We start from the raw sequence: 17,169 nt of genomic DNA, 5'->3' as shown, positions 1-17,169 counted from the left end.
TTAACTTACCTAACTAGTTGCCCTCTGACCATGAGGTTATTAACTTACCTAACTAGTTGCCCTCTGACCATGAGGTTATAAACTTACCTAACTAGCTGCCCTCTGACCATGAGGTTATTAACTTACCTAACTAGTTGCCCTCTGACCATGAGGTTATTAACTTACCTAACTAGTTGCCCTCTGACCAGGAGGTTATTAACTTACCTAACTATTGCCCTCTGACCATGAGGTTATTAACTTACCTAACTAGCTGCCCTCTGACCATGAGGTTATTAACTTACCTAACTAGTTGCCCTCTGACCATGAGGTTATTAACTTCTATCTTGGCTCCATCTTGGCTCTATCTCTCTAAGACTGTGTTCTTCTATCTCCTCCATCTTGGCTCTATCTCTCCATGGCTCTCTATGTTAGTGGGTTACTCCCTGTTGTCAGATCGTACTAGAGTAATCACTGTGTGTGTGGTGGTGAAGATGGTTCTTCCTGGTCCTCTCCTCACTGGCCCCGGAGCTTCAGGATGGTTTCCACAGCCTCCGCAAGGTTGTCCACATAGCCATCAGCTGTTACTGTGGGGTGCTTCTCATCATTGGGCCTACAGAGAGAGACAGAGAGACAGAGAGAGACAGAGAGAGAGAGAGACAGAGAGAGAGAGACAGACACAGACAGACAGACAGACAGACAGACACAGACAGACAGACAGACAGACAGACAGACAGACAGAGAGAGAGAGAGAGAATGGTTTCATGGAAAGTGTACCGTCTAGATGACGGGCCCAAAGCCTAGAGCCACACTGAGCTGAACACACACACACACACACACACACACACACACACACACACACACACACACACACACACACACACACACACACACACACACACACACACACACACACACACACACACACACACACACACACACACACACACGTCAAATGAAGAAGTGATTGCAAGAACCTCCTGAAGAAGTGATTGCAGAACCTCCATCTCTACTATGAGCCGTGTATCTGTTAGGTTAGGGGTGAGAACTACACAGGAGGCCTGAGACAAGAGCATTGACAGAGCAGCGCCTGGTTGACTAGGTCTAGTCCCAAATGACACCCTATCCCCTACATAGTGCACTACTACTTTTGAACTACGAAAGGTAACAGGGTTCCATTTGGACCGTAACCTTGGAGACAGCCAGCTGTGTTTTCCCACATCTCGCTGTGGTTCATGGCTGTTCCCTGCTCTCCACAGTTTATGGGGTCATGCAAGGCTAAACGAGGCTAAACTAGGCTAAATCTCACGTCTCACACTCACAATGTGAAAGTAGCAGATAGTGTTTGTGTGAGGCTGAACAGCCATCTGCACATCAGTTACATGACACACACACACACACACGGCCCCTTTTGGCTCAGATCAGTGCCAATTTGTCACCGTGAGTGTGTTTTTGTGTGTGTGTGTGTATATATATACTACTGTTCAAAAGTTTGGGGTCACTTAGAAATTACCTTGTTTTTGAAAGAAAAGCAATTTTTTTGGTCCATTAAAATAACATCAAATTGTTCAGAAATACAGTGTAGACATTGTTAATGTTGTAAATGACTATTGTAGCTGGAAACGGTTGATTTCTAATGGAATATCTACATAGGTGTACAGAGGCCCATTATCAGCAACCATCACTCCTGTGTTCCAATGGCACGTTGTGTTAGCTAGTATAGTATAGTATATGCCATTTAGCAGACGCTTTTATCCAAAGCGACTTACAGTCATGTGTGCATACATTCTACGTATGGGTGGTCCCGGGATCAAACCCACTACCCTGGCGTTACAAGCGCCATGCTCTACCAACTGAGCTACAGAAGGACCACAAGTTTATCATTTCAAAAGACTAATTGATCATTAGAAAACCCTTTTGCAATTATGTTAGCACAGCTGAAAACTGTTGTTCTGATTAAAGAAGCAATAAAACTGGCCTTCTTTAGACTAGTTGAGTATCTGGAGCATCAGCATTTGTGGGTTTGATAACAGGCTCAAAATGGCCAGAAACAAAGACCTTTCTTCTGAAACTAGTCAGACTATTCTTGTTCTGAGATATGAAGGCTATTCCATGAGAGAAATTGCCAAGAAACTCGTATGCAACACTGTGTACTCCTCTCTTCACAGAACAGAGCAAACTGGCTCTAACCAGAATAGAAAGAGGAGTGGGATGCCCCAGTGCACAACTGAGCAAGAGGACAGATACATTAGAGTGTCCTGGGGTCCTGTGTTGTGGTTGACTGTCCTGGGGTCTTGTGCAGTGTAGCTGACTGTCCTGGGGTCCTGTGTTGTGGCTGACTGTCCTGTGTTGTGTAGCTGACTGTCCTGGGGTCCTGTGTTGTGGCTGACTGTCCTGGGGTCCTGTGTTGTGTAGCTGACTGTCCTGGGGTCCTGTGTTGTGGCTGACTGTCCTGGGGTCCTGTGTTGTGTGGCTGACTGTCCTGGGGTCCTGTGTTGTGGCTGACTGTCCTGGGGTCCTGTGTTGTGTGGCTGACTGTCCTGGGGTCCTGTGTTGTGGCTGACTGTCCTGGGGTCCTGTGTTGTGTAGCTGACTGTCCTGGGGTCCTGTGTTGTGGGTGACTGTCCTGGGGTCCTGTGTTGTGGTTGACTGTCCTGGGGTCCTGTGTTGTGTAGCTGACTATCCTGGGGTTCTGTGTTGTGGCTGACTGTCCTGGGGTCCTGTGTTGTGTAGCTGACTGTCCTGGGGTCCTGTGTTGTGTAGCTGACTGTCCTGGGGTCCTGTGTTGTGTAGGTGACTGTCCTGGGGTCCTGTGTTGTGGCTGACTGTCCTGGGGTCCTGTGTTGTGGCTAACTGTCCTGGGGTCCTGTGTTGTGTAGCTGACTGTCCTGGGGTCCTGTGTAGTGGCTAACTGTCCTGGGGTCCTGTGTTGTGTAGCTAACTGTCCTGGGGTCCTGTGTTGTGTAGCTGACTGTCCTGGGGTCCTGTGTTGTGTGGCTGACTGTCCTGGGGTCCTGTGTTGTGGCTGACTGTCCTGGGGTCCTGTGTTGTGTAGCTGACTGTCCTGGGGTCCTGTGTTGTGGGTGACTGTCCTGGGGTCCTGTGTTGTGGTTGACTGTCCTGGGGTCCTGTGTAGTGTAGCTGACTATCCTGGGGTTCTGTGTTGTGGCTGACTGTCCTGGGGTCCTGTGTTGTGTAGCTGACTGTCCTGGGGTCCTGTGTTGTGTAGCTGACTGTCCTGGGGTCCTGTGTTGTGTAGGTGACTGTCCTGGGGTCCTGTGTTGTGGCTGACTGTCCTGGGGTCCTGTGTTGTGGCTAACTGTCCTGGGGTCCTGTGTTGTGTAGCTGACTGTCCTGGGGTCCTGTGTTGTGGCTGACTGTCCTGGGGTCCTGTGTTGTGTAGCTGACTGTCCTGGGGTCCTGTGTTGTGTAGCTGACTGTCCTGGGGTCCTGTGTTGTGTAGGTGACTGTCCTGGGGTCCTGTGTTGTGGCTGACTGTCCTGGGGTCCTGTGTTGTGGCTAACTGTCCTGGGGTCCTGTGTTGTGTAGCTGACTGTCCTGGGGTCCTGTGTAGTGGCTAACTGTCCTGGGGTCCTGTGTTGTGTAGCTAACTGTCCTGGGGTCCTGTGTTGTGTAGCTGACTGTCCTGGGGTCCTGTGTTGTGTGGCTGACTGTCCTGGGGTCCTGTGTTGTGGCTGACTGTCCTGGGGTCCTGTGTTGTGTAGCTGACTGTCCTGGGGTCCTGTGTTGTGGGTGACTGTCCTGGGGTCCTGTGTTGTGGTTGACTGTCCTGGGGTCCTGTGTAGTGTAGCTGACTATCCTGGGGTCCTGTGTTGTGGCTAACTGTCCTGGGGTCCTGTGTTGTGTAGCTAACTGTCCTGGGGTCCTGTGTTGTGTAGCTGACTGTCCTGGGGTCCTGTGTTGTGTAGCTGACTGTCCTGGGGTCCTGTGTTGTGTAGCTGACTGTCCTGGGGTCCTGTGTTGTGTAGCTGACTGTCCTGGGGTCCTGTGTTGTGTAGCTGACTGTCCTGGGGTCCTGTGTTGTGTCAGCTGACTGTCCTGGGGTCCTGTGTTGTGTAGCTGACTGTCCTGGGGTGTTGTACCAGTGAAAAGTCTGGACACACCTACTCAAAGGTTTTTCTTTATTTTTACTATTTTCTACATAGTAGAATAATAGTGAAGACATCACAACTATGAAATAACACATTATGGAATCATGTAGTGACCAAAAAAGTGTTAAACAAATCAAAATAAATGTTATATTCTTCAAAGTAGCCAACCTTTGCCTTTGACAGCTTTGCAGAGCTGCATTTATCATTCAGATGACTAATACTGGATTAGATGGATTGGGCACTCTTCCATACGTGTCATTTCATAGTTTTGATGTCTTCATCATTCAGACTCCAGACTAATACTGAGAGTATAGATGGGATTGGGGCACAGCTGCATTTATCATTCAGACTACAGACTAATACTGAGAGTATAGATGGGATTGGGGCAGAGCTGCATTTATCATTCAGACTACAGACTAATACTGAGAGTATAGATGGGATTGGGGCAGAGCTGCATTTATCATTCAGACTACAGACTAATACTGAGAGTATAGATGGGATTGGGGCAGAGCTGCATTTATCATTCAGACTACAGACTAATACTGAGAGTATAGATGGGATTGGGGCACAGCTGCATTTATCATTCAGACTACAGACTAATACTGAGAGTATAGATGGGATTGGGGCACAGCTGCATTTATCATTCAGACTCCAGACTAATACTGAGAGTATAGATGGGATTGGGGCAGAGCTGCATTTAACATTCAGACTACAGACTAATACTGAGAGTATAGATGGGATTGGGGCACAGCTGCATTTATCATTCAGACTCCAGACTAATACTGAGAGTATAGATGGGATTGGGGCACAGCTGCATTTATCATTCAGACTCCAGACTAATACTGAGAGTATAGATGGGATTGGGGCACAGCTGCATTTATCATTCAGACTACAGACTAATACTGAGAGTATAGATGGGATTGGGGCACAGCTGCATTTATCATTCAGACTACAGACTAATACTGAGAGTATAGATGGGATTGGGGCACAGCTGCATTTATCATTCAGACTACAGACTAATACTGAGAGTATAGATGGGATTGGGGCACAGCTGCATTTATCATTCAGACTACAGACTAATACTGAGAGTATAGATGGGATTGGGGCACAGCTGCATTTATCATTCAGACTCCAGACTAATACTGAGAGTATAGATGGGATTGGGGCACAGCTGCATTTATCATTCAGACTACAGACTAATACTGAGAGTATAGATGGGATTGGGGCACAGCTGCATTTAACATTCAGACTCCAGACTAATACTGAGAGTATAGATGGGATTGGGGCACAGCTGCATTTAACATTTGGATAACATGAAGATATTTTCAGCATATTCTGAATGAAATAAACAAAACTCTAAAAAAAAAGGTCAGTTTCACAGACACAGAGTAATAAAGCCTTGGACCAAGAAGTTCTCAAATCGGGACTCTCCATCGAAAATAGTATTTTTAGTCCTTAGATTTAGATGTTGTGTTAGACCGCCCCCTTGTGGTCGTTGATGGGACAGTTGGTTTCTGCCTGCATTCATTTCAACGACGTGAAGCCAAACATACAGACGTCAACATACATAAACAAACACCTACCTGTATTTTCCTGTCCTCACTTGGACACCCTTCATTCCACAGTGTTGGGCCCCGCCCACATCATTCACCAGATCGTCTCCAATCATCAGAGTCTGAGAAAGGAGAGAGAGAGAAAGGAGAGAGAGACAGAAAGAGAGCAGGAGGAGAGAGAGACAGAAAGAGAGCAGGAGGAGAGAGAGAGACAGAAAGGAGAGCAGGAGGAGAGAGAGAGACAGAAAGGAGAGCAGGAGGAGAGAGAGACAGAAAGAGAGCAGGAGGAGAGAGAGAGACAGAAAGAGAGCAGGAGGAGAGAGAGAGAGACAGAAAGGAGAGCAGGAGGAGAGAGAGAGACAGAAAGGAGAGCAGGAGGAGAGAGAGAGACAGAAAGGAGAGCAGGAGGAGAGAGAGAGACAGAAAGAGAGGAGGAGAGAGAGAGACAGAAAGGAGAGCAGGAGGAGAGAGAGAGACAGAAAGGAGAGCAGGAGGAGAGAGAGAGACAGAAAGGAGAGCATGAGGAGAGAGAGAGACAGAAAGGAGAGCATGAGGAGAGAGAGAGACAGAAAGGAGAGCAGGAGGAGAGAGAGAGACAGAAAGAGAGCATGAGGAGAGAGAGACAGAAAGAGAGCATGAGGAGAGAGAGACAGAAAGAGAGCATGAGGATGGCTCAGAATCCTTATTAAATGAATGTATGTGCTGGACATATTGTTGTAAAACCTACCTGGTGTGACTGAATCTTCATGTCATCCAGAACTTTCTGAAAGAACATGGGGTCTGGCTTCCCAATGACCTCAGCTTCTACATCACAGGCATACTGATGGAGAGAAACACAACCACCTCAGCTTCTACATCACAGGCATACTGATGTAGAGAAACACAACCATCTCAGCTTCTACATCACAGGCATACTGATGGAGAGAAACACAACCACCTCAGCTTCTACATCACAGGCATACTGATGTAGAGAAACACAACCACCTCAGCTTCTACATCACAGGCATACTGATGGAGAGAAACACAACCACCTCAGCTTCTACATCACAGGCATACTGATGTAGAGAAACACAACCACCTCAGCTTCTACATCACAGGCATACTGATGGAGAGAAACACAACCACCTCAGCTTCTACATCACAGGCATACTGATGGAGAGAAACACAACCACCTCAGCTTCTACATCACAATCAAATGTTTGATTAGTAAAAGTAGGTGAGTTTGACTTTTTTCCTTATATAAATATTATTTATTTATTTTATAAGCTCATCTGTTACTGTCACTTTGTCATGTTGTTTTCTAATATCTTTTTCATTTTTGTTTTGAATGTTAATAACTGTAAAATGCAAAAATAAAATATATATATTTTTAAACTCACCTACTGTGTGTGTAGTGTAATATCACCCACCTCCAATGCCTTCATGTAAACCCCAACATCCAGGTTCAGGCCTTCATCCTCCTTGTAGTACTTCCTGTAAAGATCACACAGTGGGTCTCAGGGTTAAAGTAGAGGTCACTTCCTGTAAAGATCACTGGACCTCAGGGTTAAAGTTGAGCTGTAGGTCACTTCCTGTAAAGATCACACAGTGGACCTCAGGGTTAAAGTAGAGGTGTAGGTCACTTCCTGTAAAGATCACACAGTGGACCTCAGGGTTAAAGTAGAGGTCACTTCCTATAAAGATCACACAGTGGACCTCAGGGTTAAAGTAGAGGTCACTTCCTGTAAAGATCACACAGTAGACCACAGGGTTAAAGTAGAGGTCACTTCCTATAAATATCACACAGTGGACCTCAGGGTTAAAGTAGAGGTCACTTCCTGTAAAGATCACACAGTAGACCACAGGGTTAAAGTAGAGGTCACTTCCTATAAAGATCACACAGTGGACCTCAGGGTTAAAGTAGAGCTGTCAACTTCCTATAAAGATGTGGACCTCAGGGTTAAAGTAGAGGTCACTTCCTGTAAAGATCACACAGTGGACCTCAGGGTTAAAGTAGAGGTCACTTCCTATAAAGATCACACAGTGGACCTCAGGGTTAAAGTAGAGGTCACTTCCTATAAAGATCACACAGTGGACCTCAGGGTTAAAGTAGAGCTGTAGGTCACTTCCTATAAAGATCACACAGTGGACCTCAGGGTTAAAGTAGAGCTGTAGGTCACTTCCTATAAAGATCACACAGTAGACCTCTGGGTTAAAGTAGAGCTGTAGGTCACTTCCTATAAAGATCACACAGTGGACCTCAGGGTTAAAGTAGAGGTCACTTCCTGTAAAGATCACACAGTAGACCTCTGGGTTAAAGTAGAGCTGTAGGTCACTTCCTATAAAGATCACACAGTGGACCTCAGGGTTAAAGTAGAGGTGTAGGTCACTTCCTGTAAATATCACACAGTGTACCTCAGGGTTAGAGTAGAGGTCACTTCCTATAAATATCACACAGTGGACCTCAGGGTTAAAGTAGAGGTCACTTCCTATAAAGATCACACAGTGGACCTCAGGGTTAAAGTAGAGGTCACTTCCTATAAAGATCACACAGTGGACCTCAGGGTTAAAGTAGAGGTCACTTCCTATAAAGATCACACAGTGGACCTCAGGGTTAAAGTAGAGCTGAAGGAATATCCTTCTGAATAAATCAGACCTTTATTACTGGGTTGTTACTATACGATAATAACATTACTATCTAAGAATTGAGTGAGTGAGTGAGTGAGACAGAGAGAGACAGAGAGAGACAGAGAGAGAGAGAGAGAGAGAGAGAGAGAGAGAGAGAGAGAGATCACACCTACCCTCTGCCCAGAGAGAACAGTACTGGTTTCTCCAGCCCTATGAGAACTCTGAAGGCATCGTTGAGGTTCTGGTAGGAGAACTTCTCTGCTGCGTCTCCTATGACAACACAGTTTGGGTTGGCCTTTTCAACACTGTCAAACTCAGGGACAACACCTGCAACGAACCAAACAGACACGGTATACATGATCACTTTGTATAGAAATAGACACATTTGAAAATAAAATAAAACTTTATTGTTCGTTAAGTAACACAGAATGGAAAATTGTCTTGGGTGCCTCTGGTTTACATTAAAAGGACAACAGACATAAAAACACACAGACATTTAGCATTACCATGTCAGTTCAGCAACTTATTTAGGATCTCTCAGTGATTTATCCCGGGGAAAAGGGACTGGTTTTGGCCCGTCATTGTAAATAAGAATTTGTTCTTAAAACGGTCTTGCCAAGTTAAATAAATAAAAAGTTACATTTAAAAAAAATATAAACATGATTAATCAATACCGTCATAGACCAACAGGTGGGGTCGTAGCCCCCTTTCCTTCAGGACAGCCACGGCAGCCGGGGCTGGGGAGAACACCTCAGACACACAGATGTCAAAGCCCATCCTCTGCAGCTTGGCTACAAACACCTCCCGTGTGGCCTGGGTCTCGTTGGTACAGAAGCGCACCTGCAGGTCCGAGGCCTTTAGCCTGTACGGAGAAATCTTTTTGGGACATAATCCATTTTTTTACATTTAACATTTGAGTCGTTTGGGCAGATGTTGTTATCCAGAGCGATTTACAGTAAAATGTTTTCATCATAAATTAGCTAGGTGAGACGACCGCAAATCTCAAGTCATAGTCAGGAAATGTCCCTCACTGTAGTCAGGAAATGTCCCTCAGTGTAGTCAGGAAATGTCCCTCAATGTAGTCAGGAAATGTCCCTCAATGTAGTCAGGAAATGTCCCTCAGTGTAGTCAGGAAATGTCCCTCAGTGTAGTCAGGAAATGTCCCTCAGTGTAGTCAGGAAATGTCCCTCAGTGTAGTCAGGAAATGTCCCTCAATGTAGTCAGGAAATGTCCCTCAATGTAGTCAGGAAATGTCCCTCAGTGTAGTCAGGAAATGTCCCTCAGTGTAGTCAGGAAATGTCCCTCAATGTAGTCAGGAAATGTCCCTCAACGTAGTCAGGAAATGTCCCTCAGTGTAGTCAGGAAATGTCCCTCAGTGTAGTCAGGAAATGTCCTCAGTGTAGTCAGGAAATGTCCCTCAATGTAGTCAGGAAATGTCCCTCAATGTAGTCAGGAAATGTCCCTCAATGTAGTCAGGAAATGTCCCTCAGTGTAGTCAGGAAATGTCCCTCAATGTAATCAGGAAATGTCCTCAGTGTAGTCAGGAAATGTCCTCAACGTAGTCAGGATATGTCCCTCAGTGTAGTCAGGAAATGTCCCTCAACGTAGTCAGGAAATGTCCCTCAACGTAGTCAGGAAATGTCCCTCAGCGTAGTCAGGAAATGTCCCTCAACGTAGTCAGGAAATGTCCCTCAATGTAGTCAGGAAATGTCCTCAACGTAGTCAGGAAATGTCCCTCAGTGTAGTCAGGAAATGTCCCTCAGTGTAGTCAGGAAATGTCCCTCAGTGTAGTCAGGAAATGTCCCTCAGTGTAGTCAGGAAATGTCCCTCAGTGTAGTCAGGAAATGTCCCTCAGTGTAGTCAGGAAATGTCCTCAATGTAGTCAGGAAATGTCCCTCAGTGTAGTCAGGAAATGTCCCTCAGTGTAGTCAGGAAATGTCCCTCAATGTAGTCAGGAAATGTCCCTCAGGAAATGTCCTCAGTGTAGTCAGGAAATGTCCCTCAGTGTAGTCAGGAAATGTCCCTCAGTGTAGTCAGGAAATGTCCCTCAACGTAGTCAGGAAATGTCACTCAACGTAGTCAGGAAATGTCCCTCAGTGTAGTCAGGAAATGTCCCTCAGTGTAGTCAGGAAATGTCCCTCAACGTAGTCAGGAAATGTCCCTCAGTGTAGTCAGGAAATGTCCCTCAACGTAGTCAGGAAATGTCCCTCAGTGTAGTCAGGAAATGTCCCTCATTTTAGGAAATGTCCCTCAACGTAGTTTGTCCCTCAGTGTAGTCAGGAAATGTCCCTCAGTGTAGTCAGGAAATGTCCTCAATCAGGAAATTTTGGAAATGTCCTCAGTGTAGTCAGGAAATGTCCTCAGTGTAGTCACTAATGTCCCTCATTCACCAAAATGTCCTCATATGTAGACAGGAAATGTCCTCAGAACAGATGTCCCTACTAATCAGGAAATGTCCCTCAACGTTGAAATGTCCCTCAGTGTAGTCAGGAAATGTCCCTGAACCTCAGGAAATGTCCTCAGTGTAGTCAGGAAATGTCCCTCAACGTATGTCTCCCTCATTAGGATAAATGACCCTCAGCATGTCCCTCAGTGTAGTCAGGAAATGTCCCTCAGTGTAGTCATGTCCCTCATGTAGTCAGGAAATGTCCCTCAGTGTAGTCATTAGGATAAATGTCCCTCAGTGTAGTCAGGAAATGTCCCTCAGTGTAGTCAGGAAATGTCCCTCAGTGTAGTCAGGAAATGTCAGTGTAGTCAGGAAATGTCCTCAGGATACAATGACCCTCAGTGTAGTCATGTCCTCATTAGGATACAATGACCCTCAGTGCATGTCTCAGTGTAGTCAGGAAATGTCCTCAGTGTAATGTCCCTCAACGTAGTCTCATTAGGATACAATGACCCTCTGCAGGAAATGTCTCATGTAGTCAGGAAATGTCCCTCTGCAGGAAATGTCTCATTAGTCAGGAAATGTCCCTCAGTGTAGTCAGGAAATCTCATTAGGATACAATGACCCTCTGCATGTCTCAGTGTAGGATAAATGACCCTCATGTCTCAGGAAATGTCCCTCAGGATAAATGACCTCAGTGTAGTCAGGAACACAGTCTCATTAGAAAAGATACAATGAAAAGACTAAGTCATGTCTCATTATTTTAAAATGTTTTGTTTTTTTGCAATGGGATTTAATCAAGACATTTTGTCTCATTCAGGACTACAATGACCCTCACTTCCTTATATGTTAGACTGCAGAAAGGACATTCAACTGATCTTATAACCTTGGTTAGACTACAGAACAGATACATTTAATTTTGTATTTTATTGGGATTGTAGAAATAATGTACATTCTACTTTATTCTGAGGACAGGATACATGAAGACATCTTGTCTCATTAGGATACAATGACCCTCTCATGTTTTGATACAATGACCCTCTGCATGTCTCATTAGGATACAATGACCCTCTGCATGTCTCATTAGGATACAATGACCCTCTGCATGTCTCATTAGGATAAATGACTGTGCATGTCTCAGAGCTGATACAATGAGCTTCCTGTTTCTTAGATACAATGTATGTCATTAGATACTGTTGTGATGCTGTAATAGACCCTCTGCATGTCCTGTTTCCTGCAGTATGTCAATGAGAGCTGTTGTAGAGCTGTAATAGGATACAATTCTGTTTCATTAGGATACAGTATGTCTCAATAGAGCTGACCCTTGCAGTATATCTTAGAGCTTAGGATAGACCCTGTTTCTGCATGTCTCATAGAGCAATGATCCTGGTTTCTGCAGTATATCATAGAGTCTGTTGGATAGAGCTGTAATAGAGCTTCCTGTTTCTGCATGTATGTCATAGAGCTGTTGTAGGCTGTAATAGGCATTCCTGTTTCTGCAGTATTAGGATCATAGAGCTGTTGTAGAGCTGTAATTAGAGCTTCCTGTTTCTGGATACAATGAACCTATGTCATAGAGCTGTTGTAGAGCTGTAATAGAACCTCTGCATTCTCATTAGGATACAATGACCCTCTGCAGTCTCATTAGGATACAATGAGCTGTCTGCATGTCTCATTAGGTCATAGAGCTGTTGTAGAGCTCAATAGAGCTTCCCTGTTTCTGCAGTATGTCATAGAGCTGTTGTAGAGCTGTAATAGAACCTGTTTCTGCTTCCTGTTTCTGCAGTATGTCATAGAGCTGTTGTAGAGGCTGTAACTAGAGCTTCCTGTTTCTGCAGTATGTCATAGAGCTGTTGTAGAGCTGTAACAGAGCTTCCAGTTTTGAACTTTGCAGTATGTCATAGAGCTGTTGTAGAGCTGTAATAGAGCTTCCTGTTTCTGCAGTATGTCATAGAGCTGTTGTAGAGCTGTAATAGAGCTTCCTGTTTCTGCAGTATATCATGTGTTGTGTCATATAGCTGTTGTAGAGCTGTAATAAAGCTTCCTGTTTCTGCAGTATATCATGTGTGTTCTGCTACTACGTTTCAATATGAACGAATCTGATGGCTAATCGTTGTAGTACCATCGTTGCTGATGTATAAAACCTAACTTTTCTCACTGCCTCTACCTATATAAAACGCCACACGTCTAAAGACTATGAATACAAGCTTTCCAACAGGTGTCGACAATAACGAAAAGGAGTGAAAACACGAGAGTTGACTGATGAGCTCAATCTCAAACCAGAACAACCACACGGCAGCTTCACTGCTGGCTGCCGATCGGTAAGAGATTTAAATAAATTATAGATTTAAATAAATTATTATAATTTGCATATTTAGAACATGCAACATTTCTATTTGAAGGAGTCTCGCTAATAATATGTTTCCACCCGGACCCACTGTCCCGAATCAGTGTCCGTCCTCTGAATGCCACTGGGCAAAGCTCGACGTCTACCTAGTAACTTACCTAACTAACCTCCTCACCTTTTCACCGCTTCTACGGAGCCTGGAATCGGTGTGCCGCCGTCTTCTCCAGCATCATATAACACGCCGCACATGTCTAAAATCACACCTTTCAGACTTTTGACGGAGTCTTCCCAGCTGGTAGCTGCCATGACGAAAAAGTGACACAGTAAAAAGAGCTGATTCTTCTTCTTCTTCTTCTTCTTCTTCTGGATCACATCCAACGTTTAGCTGCGTACACCGCCACCTACTGTACTGGAGTGGGAGGCCAGTCACAGCCGACCTACATTAAATTCTCTTCATTATTCCTGTTCCTCTGAGAAATTAAAATAGCGCCCTAGACAACATCACCGACACTCATTAAAACCCCACTACCCAATTCCACTACCTTAATCCCGCTTTGAGGACAATACAGTGCCACTGACACTGCCCGCAACTAAAACATGCGGTCTCTCCTTCACTACAGCCGACGTGAGGAAAACATTTAAACGTGTCAACCCTCAAGGCTGCAGGCCCAGACGGCATCCCCAGCCGCACCCTCAGAGCATGCACAGACCAGCTGGCTGGTGTGTTTACGGACATATTCAATCAATCCCTATCCCAGTCTGTTGTTCCCACATGCTTCAAGAGGGCCACCATTGTTCCTGTTCCCAAGAAAGCTAAGGTAACTGAGCTAAACGACTACCGCCCCGTAGCACTCACTTCCGTCATCATGAAGTGCTTTGAGAGACTAATCAAGGACCATATCACCTCCACCATACCTGACACCCTAGACCCACTCCAATTTGCTTACCGCCCAAATAGGTCCACGGAGGATGCAATCTCAACCACACTGCACACTGCCCTAACCCACCTGGACAAGAGGAATACCTATGTGAGAATGCTGTTCATCGACTACAGCTCGGCATTTAACACCATAGTGCCCTCCAAGCTCGTCATCAAGCTCGAGACCCTGGGTCTCCACCCCGCCCTGTGCAACTGGGTACTGGACTTCCTGACGGGCCGCCCCCAGGTGGTGAGGGTAGGCAACAACATCTCCACCCCGCTGATCCTCAACACTGGGGCCCCACAAGGGTGCGTTCTGAGCCCTCTCCTGTACTCCCTGTTTACTCACGACTGTGTGGCCACGCACGCTCCAACTCAATCATCAAGTTTGTTAATTACCAACAACGACGAGACGGCCTACAGGGAGGAGGTGAGGGCCCTCGAGTGTGGTGTCAGGAAAATAACCTCACACTCAATGTCAACAAAACTAAGGAGATTGTGGACTTCAGGAAACAGCAGAGGGAACACCCCCTATCCACATCGATGGAACAGTAGTGGAGAGGGGTAGCAAGTTTTTAAGTTCCTCGGCGTACACATCACAGACAAACTGAATTGGTCCACCCACACAGACAGCATCGTGAAGAGGCGCAGCAGCGCCTCTTCAACCTCAGGAGGCTGAAGAAATTTGGCTTGTCACCAAAGCACACAAAAACTTCTACAGATGCACAATCGAGAGCATCCTGTCGGGCTGTATCATCACCTGGTACGGCAACTGCTCCGCCCTCAACCGTAAGGCTCTCCAGAGGGTAGTGAGGTCTGCACAACGCATCACCGGGGGCAAACTACCTGCCCTCCAGGACACCTGCACCACCCGATGTCACAGGAAGGCCATAAAGATCATCAAGGACATCAACCACCCAAGCCACTGCCTGTTCACCCCGCTATCATCCAGAAGGCGAGGTCAGTACAGGTGCATCAAAAAGGGGATCGAGAGACTGAAAAACAGCTTCTATCTCAAGGCCATCAGACTGTTAAACAGCCACCACTAACATTGAGTGGCTGCTGCCAACACACTGACTCAACTACAGCCACTTTAATAATGGGAATTGATGGGAAATTATGTAAAATATATCACTAGCCACTTTAAACAATGCTACCTAATGTAATGTTTACATACCCTACATTATTCATCTCATATGTATACGTATATACTGTACTCTATATCATCTACTGCATCCTTATGTAATACATGTATCACTAGCCACTTTAACTATGCCACTTTGTTTACATACTCATCTCATATGTATATACTGTACTCGATACCATCTACTGTATGCTGCTCTGTACCATCACTCATTCATATATCCTTATGTAATACATGTATCACTAGCCACTTTAACTATGCCACTTTGTTTACATACTCATCTCATATGTATATACTGCACTCGATATCATCTACTGTATCTTGCCTATGCCGCTCTGTACCATCACTCATTCATATATCTTTATGTACATATTCTTTATCCCCTTACACTGTGTATAAGACAGTAGTTTTGGAATTGTTAGCTAGATTACTTGTTGGTTATCACTGCATTGTCGGAACTAGAAGCACAAGCATTTCGCTACACTTGCATTAACATCTGCTAACCATGTGAATGTGACAAATAAAATTAGATTTGATTTGATTTGATCCTATCTGTTCCTGCACCATGCCAACGGCCTGGGAGGAAACCACCACTCATTAAAACCCACTACCTCATTCCACTACATAATTAAATGTACACCTACCACGCTGCACCTTGGTCCTCATCCTTCAACAGCCGTGACACTAAAGCAACTGCCCCCAACTCCTTTCTCACCCACCTTCACTGATTCAACTTCACCCCAACTGATTCAACTGCCCCCAACCTTCACTTCACTGATTCAACTTTCTCACCCACCTTCACTGATTCAACTGCCCCCAACTCCTTTCTCACCCACCTTCACTGATTCAACTGCCCCCAACTCCTTTTTCTCACCCAGCCTGAAACCACAACTGGATCAGCCAAAAGCCAAAGGTCTCCAAAATGTCACTCCTACTGGTCCAGAATGTTCTCTACCTGGGCTATTTATATTGACCACCACCCCCCCAACTTTGACCCCCCCCCACCTTGGTTTTTACACTGCTGCTACTCTCTGTTTATTAACTATGCACAGTCACTGTACCCCTACCTACATGTACAAATGACCTCGACTTACCTGCACCCCGCACATAGACTCTGTACCGGTATCCCTGTATATAGCCTCCACATTGACTCTGTACCAGTACCCCCCTGTATATAGCCTCCACATTGACTCTGTACCGGTACTCCCTGTATATAGCCTCCACATTGACTGTACCGGTACCCCCTGCATATAGTCTCCACATTGACTCTGTACCGGTACCCCCTGTATAAAGTCTCCACATTGACTCTGTACCGGTACCCCTGTATATAGCCTCCACATTGACTCTGTATCGGTACCCCCTGTATATAGTCTCCACATTGACTCTGTACCGGTACCCCTGTATAAAGTCTCCAAATTGACTCTGTACCGGTACCCCCTGTATATAGTCTCCACATTGACTCTGTACCAGTACCCCTGTATATAGTCTCTCATTGACTCTGTACAGGTACCCCTGTATATAGTCTCCACATTGGACTCTGTACCAGTACCCCCTGTATATAGCCTCCACATTGACTCTGTACCGGTACCCCTGTATATAGCCTCCACATTGACTCTGTACCGGTACCCCCTGCATATAGCCTCCACATTGACTCTGTACCAGTACCCACTGTAAGGTCTACTACACCTGTTGTAGTCAGCATTTCACTGTGAGGTCTACTACACCTGTTGTATTCAGCATTTCACTGTAAGGTCTACACCTGTTGTATTCAGCATTTCACTGTGAGGTCTACTACACCCTGTTGTATTCAGCATTTCACTAAGGTCTACTACACCTGTTGTATTCAGCATTTCACCAGCAGAGGTCTACTACACCTGTTGTATTCAGCATTTCACTGTGAGTGTCCACTTACACCTGTTGTATTCAGCATTTCACTGTAAGGTTGTATTCAGCATTTCACTACTACCTGTTGTATTCAGCATTTCACTGTAAGGTCTACTACACCTTTCACTGTTGTTGTATTCAGCATTTCACTGTAAGGTCTACTACACCTGTTGTATTCAGCATTTCACTGTGAGGTCTACACCTGTTGTATTCAGCATTTCACTGTTCTACTACTATTGTA

General features: G+C 45.4%; 1 protein-coding gene across 2 annotated transcripts; it reads right to left on the bottom strand.

Moving 5' to 3' along the window:
* Window positions 1–354: 354 nt before the first annotated feature.
* Window positions 355–13,332, bottom strand: LOC124024547 (phospholysine phosphohistidine inorganic pyrophosphate phosphatase-like). 2 transcript variants are annotated; one of them, XM_046338465.1, is made up of 7 exons: window positions 13,157–13,332; window positions 8,923–9,110; window positions 8,422–8,575; window positions 7,051–7,114; window positions 6,369–6,461; window positions 5,672–5,763; window positions 357–589 (listed from the first exon to the last, which is right to left on the bottom strand). In XM_046338465.1, exons 1-7 carry the CDS (start codon window positions 13,285–13,287, stop codon window positions 493–495), a joined length of 819 nt encoding a protein of 272 aa, XP_046194421.1. In that variant the 5' UTR covers window positions 13,288–13,332; the 3' UTR covers window positions 357–492. The 2 variants fall into 2 exon arrangements, with proteins under 2 accessions (XP_046194422.1, XP_046194421.1); XM_046338466.1 differs by lacking the exon at window positions 6,369–6,461 and having other exon boundaries at window positions 355–589.
* Between the last annotated feature and the right edge of the window lie 3,837 nt (window positions 13,333–17,169).

Source organism: Oncorhynchus gorbuscha, unplaced genomic scaffold (genome assembly GCF_021184085.1).
Source record: "Oncorhynchus gorbuscha isolate QuinsamMale2020 ecotype Even-year unplaced genomic scaffold, OgorEven_v1.0 Un_scaffold_1923, whole genome shotgun sequence".
Classification (NCBI taxonomy): domain Eukaryota; kingdom Metazoa; phylum Chordata; class Actinopteri; order Salmoniformes; family Salmonidae; genus Oncorhynchus; species Oncorhynchus gorbuscha.
Note: the sequence above shows the minus strand (reverse complement) of the source record. Positions and strands in the feature narration are given on the sequence as shown.